Below are 22,340 nucleotides of genomic sequence, written 5' to 3'. Positions count from 1 at the left end.
TTATGACATGTCTTTAGAAGAGCAAATGAGACCCTGTGGTCCCAGTTTGGCAAGGTCATAGGACAGTTTCCCAATAAAGAGAAATAAAATATTATATTATTAAAAAATTCTTATCTTTAAATTTACTGCCACAGTGGGGTCAAACAAGATGACTAAATGAAATTAATTTAGAGTTAAACACTGCCCAGATAATATTCTTCAGAGTTTTATTGAGACTGAATGGAAGTGATCTTATAGATGGGAGAGTGGAGCGTGGCACCAGCCAGGGTTCGATTTCCAGCTGTGCTACATTAAGAATGGATAGAGAGATAAATGCGTGTTTGGTGGAGAGAAATATTCACTAAATTGCAAACATAACCGCCTGAGATGAGGTAGGATGCACGGAGCAGAGCGACAATCAAGCCGTAACACCAAATGAGGCCCGTGTTTATCTGCAATTTGTTCACTATGAATACTAACTCGGCTGTGACATCACTGCCCCTGGCAAGAGGTGGTTTGACCGCTGACCGCACGCACAATCGAGGCCTTGACCTCCCATTGGTGCAGCCTGCAACATATGATACTATCTCACCCAATGAGGCCGAGGCTTGGGAACATGCTGGGAGGAGGGTTAGAGGGGTGACATACCATTACTCGCTGTGTGTGTGTGTGTGTGTGTGTGTGTGTGTTAATCTGCTTTGTCTGGCTGGATGCACCATCAGCACTCAAGCGTGACCCTTAACCTCTAACCTCAAATAAGGGAGGTAGGGTGTGGAGGTCCCCCTAGACACACACACACACACACACACAGGCACACACTGCTCTCCCCCACAACATTAACAGAGAGTTAGAGCTGTTTAGATCCATGTCATGCACAGGAAGGGAAACTGTGTTTAAAGGTGTTTTCGTGGCTGGAGAGAGAGATGAGGAAGGGGGAGGGGGAGGGAGGTGGAGAAAAAGTGAGAGATGAGAAGCGATTGAGGAGGCAGAGACGTGAGGAACAGTGAGTTCTCCACTTTCCTCTCTCTCCTCTCTCTGATGAGGAGACAAATAGCTATTGTCATCGAAGAGATGCTGGAAAAAGCAGCTCGCGCTCACGCTCCCTTTGTCTTCCAGCTCCGTGTTGGAGAAGAGATGACAAAGGCCATTTTCATGCTCTGTGTCTATCTCTCTCACCTCCTCCTCCTTCCACTCTTTCTCTCCTCTCACTTTTAAACCTCTGTCCTCCAGACTGCCCTCCTCTCCTTTCATCCCTCTTTCTCTCATGCTGAGCCTGCCATCTCTTTAGTCATGCCTTAGCCTTTTCTTTCTTTGTCCCTTTCCCCTGCTACGTCTCTGCGTCCTTGCCGTCAACGCTTCCATCCTTCATCTCCCCACCCCTCCCCATCCATCCATCTTTCTCCTTTGCTTTCCCTCCATTCGTCCTTTCACCTGCCACACTCCTCTGCCGGGGGTCGGTCTAATTATTCCTCACTCATCTTTTCTCCATCTCTCCCTCCATTTTCTCCCCCACGACTCCCTGACGCACACACACACACCTGTAACTCAGCGTGACATCTCACAGTCTTTCATCCATCCCTCTTTCTCTTCATCACGCTCTGCTCCCAGCTCCTCATCTCAGTTTCCACTTTTTTTTCCCCCAAATTTTCAGCCTATTTTTCACCTTTGCACAAACTTCTGTAAGTACCGAGCTCTCCGTGTTTTTCTCTAATTCCGTGTTTGCTCTCTTTTCCTGTTCTTGTTCTGCTTTTCCTCTCCGTATCTGATGTTGCACCTGTTTATGCGCCGGCTGCCTCTCTTTCTCGCCATCTTCCTCTCACTTTCGGCTGTCAATCAACAAGTCACCAAGGCTCCTTTTTTTTTTTTGCCAAGAACATAAACATGCACCCAATTTGAACCAGTTGCACTTAATCCAATTTCAGTCTTTGAAGACAGGAAAGTGTTGCAATCCAGAGATTTGGTGGCTGTAGAGGGAGATGTTCACGGAGAAGCAGATAGGAGGAAAAACTATTTTTCTCTCCTTCTCTTTCTCTGTCTCACCCTTTCCGTCTCTTATTGTCAGCTAGTGGTCTCTCTAGAGTTCCCCCTGAAACAAAGGGAGGAATAAAACAGTATTTTTAGATCCTTTCATTTTTCATTACCATAATGATTTGGGCTTTGTAGAATCTTTTCATGTATATTTGACTGTGCTTGTGTTTGTGTGTGTTCAACAGGGTGTGCAGGGTGTTTCTTTTGCTGCACTACCGCTCTCCCCACTTGGGATCCCAGAGGTTGAAAAAGAGAGCACGCACACACACACACACACTCTGCAAATCAGTCATACTCATCCCCAGCCGTGCCTCCTGTCTATTTATTCCTCGATTCATCCGATTCTTTATTTATTTTACACGCTGCTTCCTAATGCAAATAGGTTTGTCTGCTCCCTGCTGAACTGTGGGAGCAGCATGGGACCCGGTGCGTGTGTTTCTGCATGTGTGTGTGTGTGTGCATGCAAGTAAGTGAATCTGTGTGCATGTGGGAGGATGGGTGAGAGTTTATACGTGCGTGTGCATGTGTGTGTGTTTTTGTGTGTGTCTGTGGGACCCAGTGAGTAATAGAGCCAAAGTCCTTATCTGTCACCAGAGAGCTGCCTGGCTCTCTCTCAGCTGTCAATCATCCAACCCTAGAGACAAACACTCTGCTTCAAACACTATGAGAGACAGAGAGAGAGAGAGAGAGGATGAGGGATGGATGAAATAAAAAGAGAGCAGGAGGGAGGTGGGGAGGGAAGGAGCCGTGGAAAGAAGGAGGGATAAGAAAAAGATAGAAAGAAAGCGAAGGAGTGAAGCAGGAGGAGGCAGGTGTGGAGGGACAGGAGGAAAGTGAAGGACAAAAGGATAGAAGTTGTGATAAAAGTGATGGAGACGGTGGGAGGGGAAGGGAGGAGGTGTTATTTCAACACCTCTGTTGTGTGTTCTTCAGGCCCCGCAGGTAAACGGGGAATGGAACTTTAAAACACTTCACCTGCATGAATTAGACAGGCCCCTTGAAAATACCCGGGTGACTTTTGAAAAAGCCACTCTTTAGAAAATAAAGTGGGAGAGAAGTGGTGAGGTACGCACACGGACGTGCTCAAGCACACACCCACACACTGCCATGCACTCACATTCTCACATACACACACACACACACACATATTCTGGCAAAGCTATCAGCACTGAAATATTGGCATGACACACTTCAATATCCTGACGGGAGTGAATAGGATTTTTGATGACCTGGAGGCTTTCTCTTTCAGCATGTTTGTGTGCGGGCATGTGTGTGTGTGTGTGTGCATGTGATTACATTTTATGTGTGTCTGTTTGCAATTGAGGCAGACGTCAGCTAACCCTAGACCCCATCTGTCCTACTTTCATGGACGCATCCCTCCCTCCCCGCCTGCTCGGACTCTCTGCTCTTGTGGCGGGCTAACTGTTGATTTTACCGCGGGGCTGCACAACCCCTGGGTCGAGCCGGGACTGCCGCTCCAGCGCTTTCCCCTAAGCCCTTAAAGCTTCCTTCAGCCGAGAACGGGAGGAGGCGTTTGGGCAAAGGGAGGGGGTGGAGGTTGGAGAGCCAAAGAGAAGGGGGAAAAAAAAAAGTGAGGGAGCAGAAAAGGGTTTGAGCCCCAAATCGCTTCAAGATGCGTTCCAGTGGAGTCGGAGTAGCTGAGAGTCTGGGAGTCGGGTAGCACTGCTCAGAGCCTGTGGGGAAACCGAATGGAAGCCAGGTTCCCATTTCGAATGGTGGATTAAGCACTGCTGCAGATACACAAGGCCTCTGTTGGGATATGCACAGCAAACACACACATATCCTTGGATTTACATCCTTATGAAGAACTTCTTTGGTGTATAATATTTCCCTTAACATAAACTAACCTCATCTTTAACCTAAACATATAGCTATTTCTTATATATTTCAAAAATGTAAGCTTGAATAAGAAAAAAACCTGGACGCATTGAACTGTTCAACATTTTGGGAAATATGCTTATTTGCTTTCTTGCCAAGACTTAGATGAGAAAACTGATACCACTGTCATGTCTGTACCAACTAAATCTGAAGCAAGAGCAAGGCCACGGTTATTTTAGTTTAGCATTAAGACTAGAAACAGGCATGAAAAGTTAAGTTTAAAGAAGATGTGGTGTGACAAGGGTTTATGTGCTAGACTGTTTCATGGCCTGTGACTCTCTTATCCTCTGCTGGTTGTCAGGCAACCTCACGGTGACTAAAAGACTCCAGGAAGTTGCTGCTCCTTGTTTTTTAAACTTTGGGAAACAAGCTTGTTTGTTTCTGATATTTTAAGGTTTACATATTTAAATAATAATAGTAATGATATTGAGATACAGGTTGTTGGTGGTGATGTTTTCATGGGATTTGCTGACAATAAGAAAGATATAGAATGATGCCTGCCTTGTCCCTTATAGTCTAAAGTGGATAAATGTTTACACACAAACAAACATGCAGTGATTACTTGCATGTTCTTGTGCTCAGAAGCTCAGCAGCTTGGTAAAAGCAGATATGTCCCAGGAGCCCTGCATACTTGGTGGCCCCTAGGGGCCTCCTATGGATTACACTGCTCTCCTGACACTGTGGCCTGACTGAGCTTAAGTTGAGTCACCTTTAGCTAAAGTTTCAGACTCCCTGCACCCTGTGGCCCCTCTGGAGCAAAGTTGAGCTTCGACACACACACCCACACAAGCAGACCCACACACACACACAACTAGCCCTCACAGGTCACAGATGGGGAGAGGGGACCCACGGGAGAATGCCTACATGCATGAACGCATGTGGATGCACTCAAACACACACATACACACACACACACACACACACAGGGAGCCCTGGAAATGTAGGTGACCCACACTGGCAGGTCAGCGTCTCACCTCACTCCTTCACTCCCTGAGGGACGACTCTTGGATGGTTCTCTTTCTGTGGTTTTGTGCGTGTGTGTGCGTGTGTGTGCGTGTGTGGGTGTGTGTGAGGCATAAAGAATGAGAGCCACTGCATGCATTATAACCTTCATTCCTCCAGAGCCCTGGGTGACCTAATTAAATTAGTGAGGTGGTGGGAGTGAATGAGTTGAAGCTCAAAGACTTTTCACACACCAGGCATAAACACCAGCTGCCACTATCCATGTATATATGTGTGTGTGTGTGTGTGTATATGTATATATATATATATATATATGTGTGTGTGTGTGTGTTATCCTTAACTATATACTTAAACGCACCGAAGACCTCACTGGGAGTTATAGGGGGTGTGTAGCGTGTGTGTGTGTATGTTAGTGTGTGTCTCAGGGGTCTCCTTCAGCCTCTGTTGAGGGGTTCACATGCGTAGGTGTATCCATTTGTAGACTGGGGGGGCTCTCAATCACACACACATGCATACGAACACACAGAGCTGTCAGGACCCGCAGTGCTCTATCACCACACACCTCCGCTAGACCACCTTAATGGGACCAATCCAGACTGCTGCAAATCATCCTGAGTACAAGCTGAAAAACAGGGGAAGACGGGGGAGTGGGGGCAGGTGAGAGGAAAAGAGATACAGGAGCAGGAAGAAATAGTGGTTCAAGAGGATTTAGGAGCGAGGACAGAAAAAGAAAGACGGGGGAGCACTGTAACCATGAGGAAGGAAGTCAGAAATATGATTTTAGGTTCATATGATCACCCAGAGGGACGGTTCGGTTGCTTTGTGGAACAATTCGTTCAGTTTGGACTCAAAATGTCTCCACTGTGGCTTCATGGCTGCTGGTTAGTGCATGTCATCGCACTCATTTTCAGACGGAAGCATGAAATACTGCCAACATTAACTTATTCTGTTGAAAAATGACAAAATGTTCAAGGAGAAAAACAACGTGCCACAATCCTGGCTTTCAACAATGTCAGACAGGTGGAACAAACAGAGACAACAATTCTGATCATCAGTTAATAGGTTAAGTCATTTGTGAAGGAAAAATGTCAAACTTTGGCTTGTCCCAGCTCATAAAATGTGAGATTTTTCTGTTTAATATCATTGTAAACTGAATATCTTTGGCTTTTGAACTGTTGTTTGGTCACACAAAGCTATTTGAAGATGTTAGCTCAGGCTCTGGGATATCAGGATGGCACTGGTCTCTGTTTTCTGATGTTTTATTGCCTAAAAGACATAAAATAATTAATGGATTAATCAGTAATGATAATTACTGTTTGTTGCAGACATGGAAACAATTATTTTAGTATTGATTTTGTGATTTAGATTAACTAATTTAGATTAACTTAACATGATACAGAGTAGAACATTAAATATAATACATAATAATGGAAATGATTTAAATTTAAGGGTAATGTGGATTATACTGTAATTTTCATGGCTAATAGTTATTTCTGGTTGTTTTTGCATTATTCCATTTCTACACCACTGAAGTGTTTTCTAACAAAAAAAAATCAAAATCAAAGAAAAGCTGCAAACAAGTGAGGGGACATATGGTTGGATGGAGAGAGAGGAAACATGGTAATGAAGACAGGTACACAGAGGTGGAGAAATGAGAGAAGGAGCAAGGGAGGGGAGGCTCGGTGAGACACAAAAGATTGAATATACAGCGGTGTCTAGAACTCACTTGTAGCGAATGTTTGGAGGAGTCAAAAGAAGCTGTGAACAAAAGTTCTGAGCTGGAGATGCAGGAGCAGAAACATGAAAAAAAAAGAGGAACAAGGATGCAAATGAGAAAGATGAGGAAGAAGAGAGAGAGAGATGTTTGCTTGAGAAAAGTTTCTGTTGACCTGAATATGGCTGCGTTGTTCAGCTTTGTTCAAAGAGGAGAAGAAGTCTTTCTCCATAGTTAGTCAGTTAGTTCCACTTTCTCTTTATGGTGCAGCTACAAGTTTCAGCTTAATGTGATACGCTCATCTGCTGTATTGTATCGTATAGAATGTATTGAACGCAGCAGGAGCACGACAACCAGGGAAATAAAGGGTGTGTGTGTGTGTTTAGAGGAGAGACAAACTGTGTGTGTGTGTGTGTGTGTGTGTGTACGTGCTTTTTGCAAATGCCAAGGCATCCAGGGTGCCTCCATCCCGTGTCTCCGTGGTGACGCTGGGTGTGATATGTACTGGATGTGACACCGACGCTGCAGCATTCTGGACCGCCACTGGATAGGAGGGTGTGTTTCTGTGTGTTTGTGTGTGTGTGTGTGACGACAAGGACACAGTTACCTTCAAAGTCCCATGATGCCAACTAACTATTCAAACAAGGCTCTGCATCCCTACCTGCTGACTGCTGCCTTCCATCTCTCTCTTTCTCTTTCTCTTTCTCCCTCTCTTTCTCTCCCTCCTAAGCCTTATCAATGTCGTTCTACCTTTCTCCTCACTGCCTCCTCTTTCTCTCATCCCCACCTCTCTCTCTCTCTCTCTCTCTCTCTCTCTCTCTCTATCTCTCTCTCTCTCTTTTCCTCCCTCTCTCAACATATGGAAACTATTACCACCGTTGTCGTTTCTCACCACCAACATTCCTGAGGGCTTTCCAGTGTTCGCTGACTTTACATCAACCTTGTGCTCCTCTGTCCTTGTTCACACTCTCCTTTATAGTTGCTTTATCTCTCATTCTCTCTGTTCTGTTCTCTGTTTAACCCTTTAACATAAGGTTTCCCCTTTCAGTTTTACATATGTAGCTTTAAAGCTGCATTAACTGATGTTGTGAGATATTCACCAGCTAGTTTCTAACTTTGTGTGCTGTTTGGTGCTGGGCAGACATTTGATGCCATCTGATCCATTTTTCATACAAAAGACTATTGATTAGTGCAGCTTTAAGGTTGGGAAAATAATAAAAATAAATAAAGTTTCACTTTGTATGGCATTATCATAGAATCTCTTCGCTGAAGCCATAGTACATGATGTTTCAGACCAAACAGCCATAAAAACTGTCTGTGTTTTTATGGCTGCATCTTTCCATCAAATAATAATATTCTTTGTGTTTTGTTTGTCTTTTTTCCCCCAAATTCAGCCTGACATATTTGGCATCTCTGGAAACGTCGAGATCTCCACTAAAATTTAAAAGACATTTCTGTGGGTTTGAGCAAAGTTTGGCTGCACAGCATTACTTTGTACTGACTGACCTACCAGTAGGGCAGCGAGGCCGAGGAGGATTTGTTTTGTTGTAGAAGAAATGTGATCCAAATTTGCTGTTTGCCCCCCCTTTTTTTTTCTAACTAAAGAGAGGGTAATTTACAAAACAAACACTTAAAGCTGGAAAGCCAGCTTGTAACTTTCTGTCTCCCTCTTCCTGTCCTCATCGAACTCGCATCCATCCCACCATTTCATCCATAATAGAAATGTTCAGAGGTATCTGGGCCATGGCTTCTAGAGAGACTCAAACTCTCATCAATTTACATTATAGCTCTCTCTTTACCCCTCTCTGTCTCCTCCTAACCCTTCTCTGTCTCCCTCTATCTCATACAAATGTATCTCTATCTCTCTCCAGCTCTATACACACAGTCAAAGACCACTTTCTGCAGCTCTTCTCCAGGGTATATGGTTCTTTAATGAAGACAGTAATAATGATTATGGATATTTTAAAACGGTCTGTCTGCCCTTTGCACTGATGGGAGCAGAAGCTGCAGTGTCTGCATGCAAAATCTCCTGTTAGATCATGCTAAGTTTCAAATAAATTATGATCACTGAATATTTATTCCTACAACAGAGAAGATCACAAATATTATGCCAAAGATAATAATTAGATAATTGTCTTGAGTGTTAACTTGAATGGTGCTGAAGACAGTGAATGATTTAAAACTCTCAGACTGATATGGCTGAAGATACATATAAAATGCTACATGATGTTATATAAAAACAGGATCATAGCATGAATTTGGTGATAATTCACAGTGACCTCACACATTGATACCACTACAGCTGATAATAGCATTTTTTTTTTTTTTTTTGATGTAAGGCCTCAGGTTTAACGTGCAAAACGGGCTTCAAACAGGCTTGTACCAGCTCTTAAAAGGCCCCATTCGATTACAGAACCCATCAAAGGTAAGGTCAAGATAAAAGAACACAGCATGAGTAAAATTCAAAAGTTCCTGAATCTTTTATTGTAAACCGGATCAGATGGAGCAGCAGGCAGAAGATGTAGGTGAGACGTGCAGAGCACAACAGGTCAGTGTGATGAAGCTGCTGTTCCTGCAAATGCTGTGTCAAAGACAGATTGAGCATTAGCTGAATTCGTGTTTTATATATATATATATATATATATATATATATATATATATATATATATATATATATATATATATATATATCATTATATGCTCCTGACCATATGTTTTACATTATAAATAGCTGGTATTTCTGGGCTACACAGCATTACAGGGGTACTGATTGCAACAGCAGAAGAGTGGAAAGTGATAGCCACTGCAGTCCCTTCTCTGTGTGGGTGCTCTGCAAAAAAACATGTCCATCGTAGCAAGTGATTGAATCCAGCACCGAGGCTTGGAATAATATTTTTCTTCACGTAGGTAAAACAGCCTGTCAGTAGAGTGAGATAATTTTACATTTCCATATCTTTAGAATATATTTGTTTTTCATAATGGAGAAGCCTTTTTTTTTAAGCCATTCAAGACTTTAGCATGTGTTTGATAGGAAAGTCATTAAAAGCAAATGAAAGTGCATCGGAACAAAGTTAATTATGGAGCGGAATTGGCTGAAATTTTCACTTGTTTCATCTGAGGTGAGGTTTAACGATTCCATGTGGGCTTTAATGACATGTTCAAAATGGAGGTTTTCCGCTGAGTGTGTGTGTGTGTGTGTGTGTTTGCTCATTGTGGCATTCTTTGGAAAGCACCTCTCCAGAAAATGAGACCCAGCGGATTTGCTTTAGACAGCTACTAGATGGCCTGCAGGTGTTGCAGCTCAGCGGGCGTGTGTGGCGTGCACGCTTGTCCTATAGCGTGTGTAGCACTGCTCCAGCAGCCGATCGGTTTGCTGCTCTTTAGTGTGCGTGCTCCCCTGCCGTGCGTATGACAGCGTGTGTACATTAAAAGAGGCGGGGGTGAAGGGGAGGAGGGGGGGGGCGACTCAGGGCCCCTGTGTGTGTGATTACGCTGTGTATACCATGAGATTAGTGCAGACAGCTTTATGCGCAGAGCCCGCCATAAATCTCCCCCACCACAGAACCGAATACCACCGTCGTTTATTATTCTCTAATAGATCCGTCCTTTGCTGTCTCTCCTTAGCTTCCCCCCTTGCACCAGGTTGTGGTTAGCTCAAGGACGAAACCCCCCCTCAGAGGATGGAAGAGGTCAAAGTTCAGAAGAGTTCTGAGCAAATCCTCCACACTGATTCCATTTTAGTTTAGTTTGTTCTCTCTGCCAGTTTCATTGTCCTTCCCTCTCCGTTTTGTTCTTTCCTCTGTTTTTTTTTTCATTCACTGAACTTTATTTTTCCACGTTTGTGGAGCCAATCTGTCCAACTTCTTGCTCTCTCTTCATCCTTATGTGTTTGTTTTGATGCTTTATCACTTTGAATCCCACCTCTCGCTTTTGTCTCTCGCCTCGTTCTCTCCATCTTACTGTTTTTCGCGTTTGGATTTTTCTCTCACGGACTCAGCGCTCGCACTCGTCCGCGCTCCCTCACCCCGCCTCCGCTCCATATTCTCATGTTCACACAGACGTACACACTCGCGAACACACACACCCTCCCTTGTCTCACCCTGCAACCCCCCGGCTGCACCTGTGTGCCCGGCGTTGGTCCGGACACGGCTCGGGTTGCCACTGTGGAATCTGGGAAATGTTCTAGCCGTCCGATACACCGCCCAGAGCAGGTACAACAGCACACAACATGCAGATGGACAAGAGAAAAGAGAAACAACACACACTCACATTCAGATCACACAAAAGAACAGTGTTTGAAATGCAATTAATAGCTTTTAAATCTTTCACATTAGTGCATGATCTCAAATTTCAGAGTTTTTGGATTTTATTGGAAATCGGATATCGATAACAAACCGTCTCAAGTGCTGTAAAATGTAAAAGGTTTACATGTTGACAACTGCATTGAAAGAGTGGGAGAGGGTGGAGTAGAAGGGTGCATGGGGGAGGAGTTGTGGGGTGAGAAGCAGGAGGTGTAAGAGGTCTGGGGGGAGGTCAGGGAGACTGACACTTGAGTCTTCTCAGCTCAGCTCAGGGGTCACGGCGGGGCGATGCTTGGGTTGAGAAAATGATGTTTCTGCCCTCATAAAAGAGCTGCGGAGAAGAAAAGAGAGTAAAGCTCACCCACCTCCCCCTCCTCAAACTCCCTCCATCTCTTCTTCCTCCTCCTCCTCCTCCTCCTTTCTCCTCTCCCCCCTCGGTGTCACCTCTGGCCCCCTCTAACCCCCTCCGCCTCCCACGCCATGTTTCAAAGTGTGGCCACATGAATGGCTCCATTGTTAACGGCTGAGAAAAAGGGAAGGAGAGAGAGGGAGAGTGGACAGCAAAAAGAGGTGAAGGAGAGTGACGGAGGATAGGAGGTAAAAAAAAAAAAAACAGACACTCAGAGACAGAGAGAATGTCTCTTTCAGAGCGAAATGTGGTCAAAAAGAAAAGAGTGAAGGAGAAGACGTAATGCCGCTCAGGGCTGTGTCTGAATGGGATGATTTATTTAGATGTGGTCACAGCTGAACTCTATAAAGTTGTTTATAAGTTCACCTCACTTCACTTTTCCCTCTCTGCACTTCAGCTCTCCCTCTTCTCGTCTGCACTTCACCGCTGGAGGTCAGATTCACGAGTCTCACAAACTGTCCCGCACTTTCTGACCAGATTTTAAGGTGGATTTAGTACATCAGTTACAGAAGAAGAAAAAAAAAAACAAAGTGTGAATGATTGTATATCATCGTTACTGGCTGTTTGAATGCAGCCCAGGTTTGTTGACGCTGGGCTTGTCACACGGAGGAGAAGGAAACTGTGATTTCTCAGATAAATACACACTATTTTTCTTCCTCTACCACATGATTAGATTGGGACAAGCTCTCCCCACCCTGTCCTGTTTATAGTACACACACACACACACAGACCCACACAAACACCATCATTCACTCACACACACTAGGTTAACCTGGGTTAACTCCTCAAATCTGACACCCTGAACATGGAGCCTATCAGAAAATTGAGTTCTGTCGTAGGAATGTGCTAGAATTCACTGTCATCTTCTATCTTGCCTTCTTCCTTCCTTTCGTTCTCCGTTTTATTCGTGTCTTTTTTTGTCTTTGCCTCCTCCTCTTCCAAGTTATATTTTAAGGTTTTCTCTTTCTGTGGAGTGTTTTCCCTTTGTCTCTGTGTTTCCTTTCTGCTTGTTTGCCACGTTCCTTTGTTGTTGCTACATACCTTGCCTGACATGTTCAATATTTTTTCCACTCCCCTCCCTCTCTCTCTCACTTCACTGATTTCTCCCTCTCTCCTTCTTTCTTTTTTGAGCACTGCACCTGCCCAGTGGCATTTTACTTTAACACTCATACCAATGCCCCCCCCCCCCCCTCTCTCTCTGTCTCTGTCTCTGTCTCTCTCTCTCTCTCTCTCTCTCTCTCTCTCTCTCTCTCTCTCACTCTTTGTGTGTGTGTGTGTTTTCTCTGCCATTCTGCAATGCAGCTTGACTGTGACTCAGGGTACCATCAGATACCACTCACAGAATGCGTCATGCAGGAAGCTAAAGGTGCTTGTTTTTATGAGTGTGAATGTGTGTGTGTCAGTGGGTTTCACTGTTCATGTTTAGGGAAAAACTAAACCTGTGCGTTTGGATGTGGGTGTATGTGTTTGGGCAAACCTTTTGTGTTTAGCAGGAGGGCATTTGTATGGGCCTGTGTGTGTGTGTGAGTGTGTGTGTGTGTGTGTGTGTGTGTGTGTGTGTGTGCGTTGAATAGATTTTTCTGTTTAGGCTTTGCTGCAGAAGCCTCAGGAACCACCCCCATGTTTACAGTTCATACTCTATAAATGGTGTGAGTGCATGTGCTCGTCTGTGTGAGGCAGACAGGAAGGTGAAATATGTGTGTGCGCCAGTGTGTGTGTAAGTGTTGAGTGAAGCTGAGTGCCTACTTCTCCAGTCTAAGTATGGCCTGATAACCCAGAGTGACCTGGGTAATGAGAAGTGGAACAGTGACTTCCCAGCAGGCCTCTGGGCCGTTCAGTCTGCATTCTTAAGTCCCCCCTCGGTGTGTGCCGCCAGCCAAACACACCAACAGATAAAGCTTACATCTCACTTTGCTGCAGGTGTAGGGCTGTTAGCTCACAGTGCTAGGAGGCCTGCATGGAGGTGAAGGTTTGGTCAGAAAGGAGGAACAACAAAGAGCCTTGCGGTGTTGTCCAGCAGCACTAGCACTCAAATGATCTAATATGAGCTATCAGAACTTTGCTGCATGTAAGCCTGTAATCCATAAAGCCAGCTGCATGGCTTTATGTTAATGTTGGTCTGTCAATCACTCATCCAGTGCCTGGGCTTAGGAATAAATACCTGCAGAAACAAATGGCATTCCCATCTGCTTCAGCCGTTCTATGTTTCTAAAGCTAAAATGTTAAACTTACATAATAAACATGGTAACAAACATTAATATAACAGTTAGACATTAGCAGGTTTGCATTGTATTTGTAAGGGTGCTGATGTTAGCATTTAGACCAATACATCACTGTGCCTAAGAGCTTCTAACATGGCTCTAAACCCTTGCTGAGTTTTATTTAGGTCAGTGGTTCTAAAACTGTGGAGCAACTTCCCCCTGGGGAGGAGTGGAGCCCTTGCTAAGGGGGGAGAGGCATGACCAGGAGGAAAAAACGTGGAGGCAGATGTTAAATGAATCAGATTCACGAGGGAACAGCAACAAGGATGATCTGATATTAGAGAGAATATCAAGATGCAGGTTAGCAAGGTTTAGTGAGCCTCTGCTCTCATGTCAGTACTGTGGGACAGCTTTGTGGTTTTTATGTTTAAAGTCTTTGGCAGGGGAGTTATATAAGTGTGGGCATTTAACCTTCACTGTCTGTGAGGGTTTAACAAAAATGCTATGAGGTTGCATGATGGGCAATGTAGGAGCCAATGTTTTTGGAGCTTTACCCACCCTAGGGACTCAAAGTCAGGCTATCTCAGCCTCTGCTGCTTCAATTCTGACTGTTTTTTTTTTTTTTTTTCGGTCACTAGGACAGATTTTAAAAAAGCACATCCATGGAAATACAATATTAAATTTTCTGGAGTACCACTTTAAATTTGCATAAATATGACTAATGAAAAACATGCATGAAAAGAAAGTTATTGTTTTTACAGATGAAGTTATGACAATTAAAATCCACTTGCCCCCTTTTTGTTACTGCCTAATAGGAAAAAAAAATTATGTTTTGAAGGAAAGAAAATACTCATTGATCTGTTTGGAGCTGAAAGGTGGACAGAATTGTTTACTGGACAAATGAGAGAATCAGTGGTCACTAATGACATTAGTAGAATTTGTTTTGTCTCTTTTAACGGTACAATTAAGCGGCAAAATCCTCAGTCTGTTCACGCTTTGTGATCCTGTATTTATTTTTTAATGGTCAAACAGTTGAACTGACAGCAGAACAGAGAGAATAATTAAGCAGGTCTGAGTGCTGTGACTCCCCAGGTGTTCGTGTGGATTTGTTGGAAACAGAAACAGAGTCTGAGTCAGAGGTAACGGAAAATGGGCTTCTTAACATTACAGACATTTGCTTCCTCCCACTTCCACATCAAAGTGTCACTTAACATTCTGTGAGAATGTTAACAGGAGAGAAAATCCAGCAAATCTCCTCCTCCTTTTTTATCTTTTACCACTATAAACACTTTCCGTCGGTCTGTCAGTAGTGACATTTATTTTGACTGGAGATAAAGTCAGTGTGGGTGTGCATGGGCTGCTTTCTGTTTTCCCACTGTTGGCCAAGCATGCTAGCATGGAGTCAAAGCTAAAGTCATCATCCGCTTCAGGAGCTAAGTTGATAACTCATACTATTTGGCCTTATCAGCAAGAGATGGCCCTGTGCTGTGAGGGGAATGACAGAGTCTGAGTCATTTGTTGAGTTTATGCCCCTCTGACTGCTGTGTTTCATGTTCCCTGCTCTGGAAAGGCCCCTGGAAGCTGTGCAGCCACAGTGAGCCCACCAGCTCGAGGAGAAAAAAAAAAAAAAACTGCAACAACACTTTTCGTGTAGGCTTCTAACTGGGTTTTGTCCAATTTCGGTGTGTGCAGATATGCAGAATTAATTTCACCTTTCATGTGAAACATTTCCCTCAAACCTTCTCAGTGTTTACTCCAGGAAAGCAATTTAACAAGATTAAGACTATGTAACATCAAAGCTGCTCAATGAAAGCCGGGGTAATATATAATGACGACAATAATAAACCTCAATATTCAAGCATACTTTTGTTAAATTGAATTAAACTGTTGCATTAGAACCACTTCAGGCTGCAGGTTTCCCACAGATGACACAGTCAAAGCATCACTTAGACTATAAACAAGCAAACTGCAAAATCCTTCACATCAGAAGAGGCTGACAGACTGACATCAAGACAGCTAATTAGCAAACTAATTAACTGTACATACCTGAGATGTGACATCGGCAGCTTCGTCCTGCTGATCCGCAGTGATAGTTGTCTGCCTGTTTCTTCCTCTGTGGACATGCCTCACTTCTCACTTCTAAATATAAGGGCTGACAGGAAAAGCAAATGAGCTCTGAGAGAAAATTTGTTTTGCAGAGGAGAAAAAAAAGTGGTTTTGTTGTTGTTTACTTCCCCATTCGTATTTTTACGTGTGCATACATTACATAGTCTCTCGGTTTACTTTATTACTTTACATTTGTTTGCAATTATTTTATTTTTTGTTTTGAATTCTATGTAGACTCAAATAAACCTCAGGCTTTTCAGAAACATTGCTCCTGCTTCTGCACTTGTGAGTGCCTGCAGTCGGCTTTTGCATACATTTGAAGTATATTTGGATCACTCAAAAATATCTCTGAACAGAGGGTCATTTCTGTGGTGCAAGTCGCAAGGGGAGAGCATAAATTAGCGCTTTCCATTTGGCTTTAGATTGGTGGTTATGTTCCTCATGTGGATCATCAACTGGTGGTTATATTTCACCACTTTTTTTTTTTCTCCACCACTTCATGGGGTCAACAGGGGATTGCGTGAGCTTGTGTGGTAAAAATTTATTTGTGCAGTTGACTGCACAGCAGTTCTTCTGTACAGGCACCTGTTCCCCGTGAAGGAGAGGAAAATAATAATGAAGTAAGAGAAGTAAAGGACCCATCTGTTGCTCATTCAGCAGCAAGGACAGGTGGCACTGAACTGGTTTATATCACTAGTGCGGGAAGCAAAAGACTTTAATTAATGACTCTCTGCCCTTCTCTCTCCCCTGACTCCTTTCTTTCTTTCTATTTCCTTGCTTCCTCTTCTTTCCTACCTTCCAGGTTCAGGGACGATAAGGGCTACGTTCTGTACCCTCAGATTGGGGACCGGCTGGACCTCATCTGCCCCCCGCTGGACACCGCCAGGTCCACGCCAGAGTATGAGTACTACAAGCTCTACCTCGTGTCGTCGCGGGAGCAGGCGGACCGCTGCGAGGTGATGGGACCCCCCAACATTGTGCTCACCTGTGACGAGCCCACCCGCGAACGTCGCTTCACCATCAAGTTCCAGGAGTTCTCGCCCAACCTGTGGGGCCACGAGTTCAAGAGCATGCATGACTACTACATCATCGGTGAGTCGAGGAAGCAGAACGAACACTGAAGATTGAGTGTGTGTTGAACTTTATTGCAGTGTGTGTGTGGTGGGGGGACGCGGGGGTGATGAGGGGGCTGTTATGATTGCATGACTGATCTTTGATTGTGCCTGCGTGTGTTTGTTTATTTCAGTGATGCTGGTAATGATTGGGTGGGTGTGTTTGGAGTAATTAGGTTTGAGAATTGTGTGTGTGATCCGGTCCACGGGCGGATACAGTACAGGACATACACTGCAAAAAAAAAAAAAACAGATGATGTCCCCTGATTGGTTCTTTTTTGCCACTTTTGTGGGATTTTGTGTTTATTGAACTATGGTTACATATGTGCTTCAGTGTGATTTCTTCGAGAGAGAGTGTGTGTGTGTGTACCATTGCTATGTCTTTGTCCTCCTCAGCGGGCTGTGCTGGCCTCAGGCCTGTTTATTGTTACTGCCATCCTCGCAGTGACCGCAAACGGCGAAGCACAGTTTGTTTTGGTTTATTCAGAAGGTTTGTTTGGAGTTAGCCTGCGTGAAGACCTGATGAGGTCATCGAGGCGAGCCCGGCCAAACGTTTGTATCGGACGGAACAATCTGCAAGAAAAGGTCGAGTCAAGCGAAACCTGTGGCTTGTTTTTAAATACAGACCAAGAGCCAGGGGCATTCCGCGCACACAACTGGAGTAATGCACGCAGCACACATGGGACGCACACACTCGTATGAGTGTATACACACACTCTCACATGCACGCAAGTTTCCAATACAAACACAAGCACTGTATAAACACCTCAGGAGTGAGAGAGTGAGCAGGATAGACAAAGAGAGAGAGAGAGAGGCAGAGAGAGACCCTGTTTGATTCCCATAGCTCTCCTCCCACGCACCTGCGAGCTCTATTCACTCAGGTGTGCAAATGCTCTTTTCATTTCTTTTCATCTACAAGTGGAAAAAAAAAACAAAAAAACTAAAAACGAGGGAACGAGTAGAGCCAGGAGGAGGAGGAAGCTGGGACAGAGATGGAGAGACAGACAGAGATAGATGGAAAGAGACAAAGAGAATATAAGATCTCTGGAAGTCTGTGAAGTCCCTCGTGCCTCTTTGCTTTCTATATTTGTTCACACTTTTCAGGTGCGTTGGGTTTTTGCTATCAGTGCTCGTGTTTGTGAAGAGAGGTGAGGCACTGGGCATGTTTCTCCTGCACCCTGCATCATTATCAGCATGCAGGCATTTCTCTCAGATTAGATACGAGGAGGCGAGATAGCATGCAGTGGTGCAGTACCATACATTGTATGTATGTGTATGTGTGTGTGTTAGTGTATTGTCTCTGCACCTAGGGACCAAATGATACAGGAATTTTGGCTTGATAAGAAGCAAAGAAAGTGAATGCAATCTGAAACCTACTGATACCTGATTCAGTGACTGACAGATGTTGAACAGCAGAACCTGTAAAGTCATCAAATATGGCTGCAAGACACCGAAACCTGTGGGATACATGAAGCAGACTCCCAGATCCTGTGGTTTCAAACCCATCATGTGCAAGTACATATGTTGATAGATTGGATTTTTATGTTTGTCAGTGCTGTGAAATTATCCCAGTGTGCTCATGCTTGTTTGAAATACCGTCTGACATGTATATGTAGTATATATAGTGTAGATTTATCTCTCTGAAACAGATTAACATGCATAACATGCTATAATACGTTTAAGTACCATTAAATGGCATTTAATGGTACGTCAATGGGACGATTGTTACAGAATCCCCATCTTATAAGTGCTTTCTTTACATATGGTGTTTATAATATAGAAAGGTTGCCAGATTTGGATGTTGTCCATATTCAGAATTCACAAAACCCCAGATACTGAGAAAGAGAGAGAGAGAGAGAGAGAGAGAGAGACAGAGCAAGACACACAAGTGTCTGCCTACAAGTACAGAAATCTGCAACCGAGCATCCATAAATTAGAAATATTACACAACAAGGCTGAAGATAGGTACATCATCCAGAGATTTTGTTCAGTAATATCATGCCAAATTGGAGGCGTCGATTGACACGTGGTGTAAAATATCTATCGACTAGTTTGTGTGAAGCCGACAGGTATTCATCTGCAAACCAGTTACACCCTGTCACACACCAGTTCTGTAGTTTTACCAACTCTGTTTGACTCTGCTTTCATCTTGGGCATTCTCCAAATTGTTCAGAGTGACAGAGGGTTCATATTTCTAATCTTTCATGACAGCACAGATAGCGATTATGTGTCAAACACACCCAGTCGACTGCTCATCGTGCACAAAGCCAGTGCACGTTGGAGAACGTCCATGAGTAAAAAAAACATCAGTCCTAAACTTGAATTTCGTTATCTTGCAGTACAGTCAATATATTCTCGAAACACTTTGCAGGACCAAAAACATGTCAGCAGAAGGCCAAACGTGGTCCACAGTCTGTATCTTGCCCACCTCTGCTCTGTGCTCCAACCTGGCAAATGGAGTGTCCAGAGATAGAAACGCCTTTATCTCCACACACAGACCAGACTGATCGATTGACAGCTCCAGCCCAATCAATGACGGCAGCAACACAAGGTCACACACACTATCTCTCACACACACACACACACATACAGGCTTACTCACACAGTTGAAGACAGAGAGAGTTGGAGAGGTGAGGAGACAGAGGAGTAGCTGATCGTAGAGAGCATTTGGTACTGATAACTTATTGATAACGTCACCAGATAGCTCGTGTATAGTGAGCGACGTGTCTTTGATCATGTGTCCTTAATGAAGAATTGTATTGAGCCTCTCACCAGAGCTTCTGTGTACTTAATGAGGCTGTGAGATAATTAATAACTGTTAATCCTGCTGCTCATTTAGAGCCACATATCTGCTCTGGCTTGTGTGAGCTAACTGGCCCTGTAGGGAGGATATCGTGCATACTGAACACACCGTGGACTTGCGTGTCTCTGGATTTAGTCACCATAAATGTATGTTTGTGCATGTGTGTAAGGGCACCGATGTATGCGGAGGCCTCAGGGAAATCTTGTTTTAATTAACCTATAGCCCGGTGTGATTTAATTTGCACACTGCAGACGGGGCAAACGTGGGAAGCGTACGTGTGGTGGCGTGGAGTGGTTGGATGGTGGAGTAGCAGGAGGAAACAAAGCGCCGGAGGTTAATTTAAAGTTAAACCATGACAGATTACCAGTAACTTGCTTAAAGTCCACCTGGTAATCAGTTTCTGTCACAGTTTGCCTCTATGATGGATAGTAAATCATAATTCTTTATAATTTGATTTTCATTTTGATCATCAACTAGTGGTATCATTGATCATTTGAAGAGAAAATAAACTCTATGTCCTGAGAAAATGAAGAAATTTGGAAAAATCCAAAGTTTCCTTTGTTGTTGCAGTCACTAATGCATCACAGATGCCACTGTTTTGTAATCAGATTACTTGAAGCCCATTAAATGTAATTCTTAACTTCCGCATCCTGGGGAGAGGAGAGAGCGGGTGGAAAATTTGATTAGTTACACTTATTGATTGATGTTTTCATTCATAACATGAGGTCAGAGTTTATGTAAACCCATTTCTGTGTCACACTCTCTCTCCCTCTGTTTCATCAGTGTCCCTCCCTCTATTCCCCCCCCCCCCCCCCCTTTAGTTTCTCCTCATCTCTTTCACCATTCAAATCCCACCACACACACACACACACACAGACAGACATGCTCACTACATCAACCCAAACCGCAGATCAAGCCTTTCACTGCTTTTAATGAATCCTTTGAAAGCAGGCGCCAGGGCCTGGTGTAACACACACTCTTAGCATGCATGCACCAGAACGCACACACATGATGCGCACACACACATTCGCACACTCAGAGCACGGTCTTGATGACGTGATTTCTTAATGAGAACTGCAGGAGGAAACTATCTCCATGCAGCTGATTTGCTTTGCAGCTTAAAAGACAACTTTCACATGAGGAGGACAGAAGAGCTGTTCTGGTCCAGGATCAGATGCTTGTAAAGGGTCAGTCCACCCAAATTACGAAAAACGTCTTTTCTCACTTAATCCTCGAGGTATCAAGCCATGTTGATGGTTTCGGTTTTATTTGCACGGGTTGCCCTCTGATTTTTTTTTTTTTATATTTAAAAGAAATCAACAGCAACATGTCCAGAGACTATGTCCTTGTTACTCTGGATAATACGTAACCCTCAGCGTGAACAGTTTTTATCTATTTCTTCTTCCTAAGAAATACTTCCTATAAAATCAGATTATCCGGGCTTTATTTTTTTTGTAATTTTGGTGAACATACTCTGAAACATGCAGCTTTTTGGAGATTAATTCTCAGCCACAAGGGGCACAAGGGTCATTTTTTTCCCTATTTGTTTACAATGCAGCAATATGTGATATTAAAACAAAGTTGCAGACCAGGATGAGGGAAGTTAAATCACAAAATATACTGAGTGGGAACGTTTCAATTCAAAATGGCATCTAAGTGTTATTAAATAACACTTTAACATACTTTCCTGTAATTTTCTTATAACAATTCTGTTTTGTTTCTGGTCCAATGTGGCAAGCAGCACCCAGGTTTTACTAAAATGGGTTAAAATACATAGCGAGTAATAGGCCTGGCTGGCCGTCAAAGCAATGTCTCTTTCTTTGGAGATTGAGTGATGGAAGTGAAAGCTGGAAACATGCGGAGAAGCTGAGTCACAACAAGGAGGAGAGAGGAGGGGGGTGCGGCACGAGTGTAGGAAAAAGTTAAAAGTCGCATGGACAGTTCTGAGAGGAAAGGAAAGGAGGGAAAGAGAAAGAAAAAAGTAAGAAAGAGGTGGAGGAAGACGACAGCAGACAGAGGCAGGGTCTGCCGTTGTGTGTGTGTGTGCGTGGCTGATGTGAATGGGAAGTGAGTGTCAGTTGACACACAGACACAGCATCTCATCTGCAGGGTGACACTGAAACAACGCGGTCACTTTCAATCACTGCTGCTGCTGTCAGGGGACTCGCACACACACACAGACACACACACACACACACACGAATGAATGCACTCGCACGTACGCAGACACACATACATGTTTGAACACACACACAAGCTTGTACACCAGAAGTGAATGATTGCAGGCTCACAGTCAACATACATATGACCTCATATGTGAGTGATCTTTCCGACTCTCTCTCTTTCACACACACACACACACGCACACACACACACACACACACACACACGTACCAGTAATCTTCCTTGGTGCTCACACTAACATATGCATGCTCACATCGCCATACACAGGAGCTTTCTCATAAATATATGCACTCACACACACACTGGAGTACCAGCAGGCTCGTGGTTGTAAACACGCAGAAAATAGTCTCAAAATAGCTCACACACATGCCCAGAAATACACACACACACACACGCACAAAGATTGGTCAGATCTGTTGTGGTGAATGGGTCAGTCGCTGTGGGACTGCAGTATTGTTGTTGTTGCATACTGAGACAGATGGCAGTGTGTTTGTGTGTGTTCGCATTCAGGGCAGATACAGGTATGAAACCGGGTGTCCGTTTTGTGTGCGACCGTGCCGCTCCAGCGTGCATGCATGCACATGTGGGATCTTTTCTGTGTTTGCGTGTGTGGATGAATGACTCCCAGTGGTGTGTTTAGG

The 22,340-nt window shown here is 44.0% G+C and overlaps 1 protein-coding gene across 1 annotated transcript in view; it reads left to right on the top strand.

The window, feature by feature from the left end:
- efnb3b (ephrin-B3b) overlaps window positions 1-22,340 on the top strand; it is a 74,671-nt gene that overhangs the window by 21,574 nt on the left and 30,757 nt on the right. Inside the window, exon 2 of the mRNA XM_041031525.1 lies at window positions 16,403-16,692. Coding sequence (XP_040887459.1) covers window positions 16,403-16,692 — 290 coding nt within the window. The remainder of the gene's footprint in view (window positions 1-16,402; window positions 16,693-22,340) is intronic.

Source organism: Toxotes jaculatrix, chromosome 23 (genome assembly GCF_017976425.1).
Source record: "Toxotes jaculatrix isolate fToxJac2 chromosome 23, fToxJac2.pri, whole genome shotgun sequence".
Classification (NCBI taxonomy): domain Eukaryota; kingdom Metazoa; phylum Chordata; class Actinopteri; family Toxotidae; genus Toxotes; species Toxotes jaculatrix.
The sequence above is the reverse complement of the archived record's forward strand: the minus strand, read 5'-3'. Positions and strand labels throughout refer to the sequence as shown.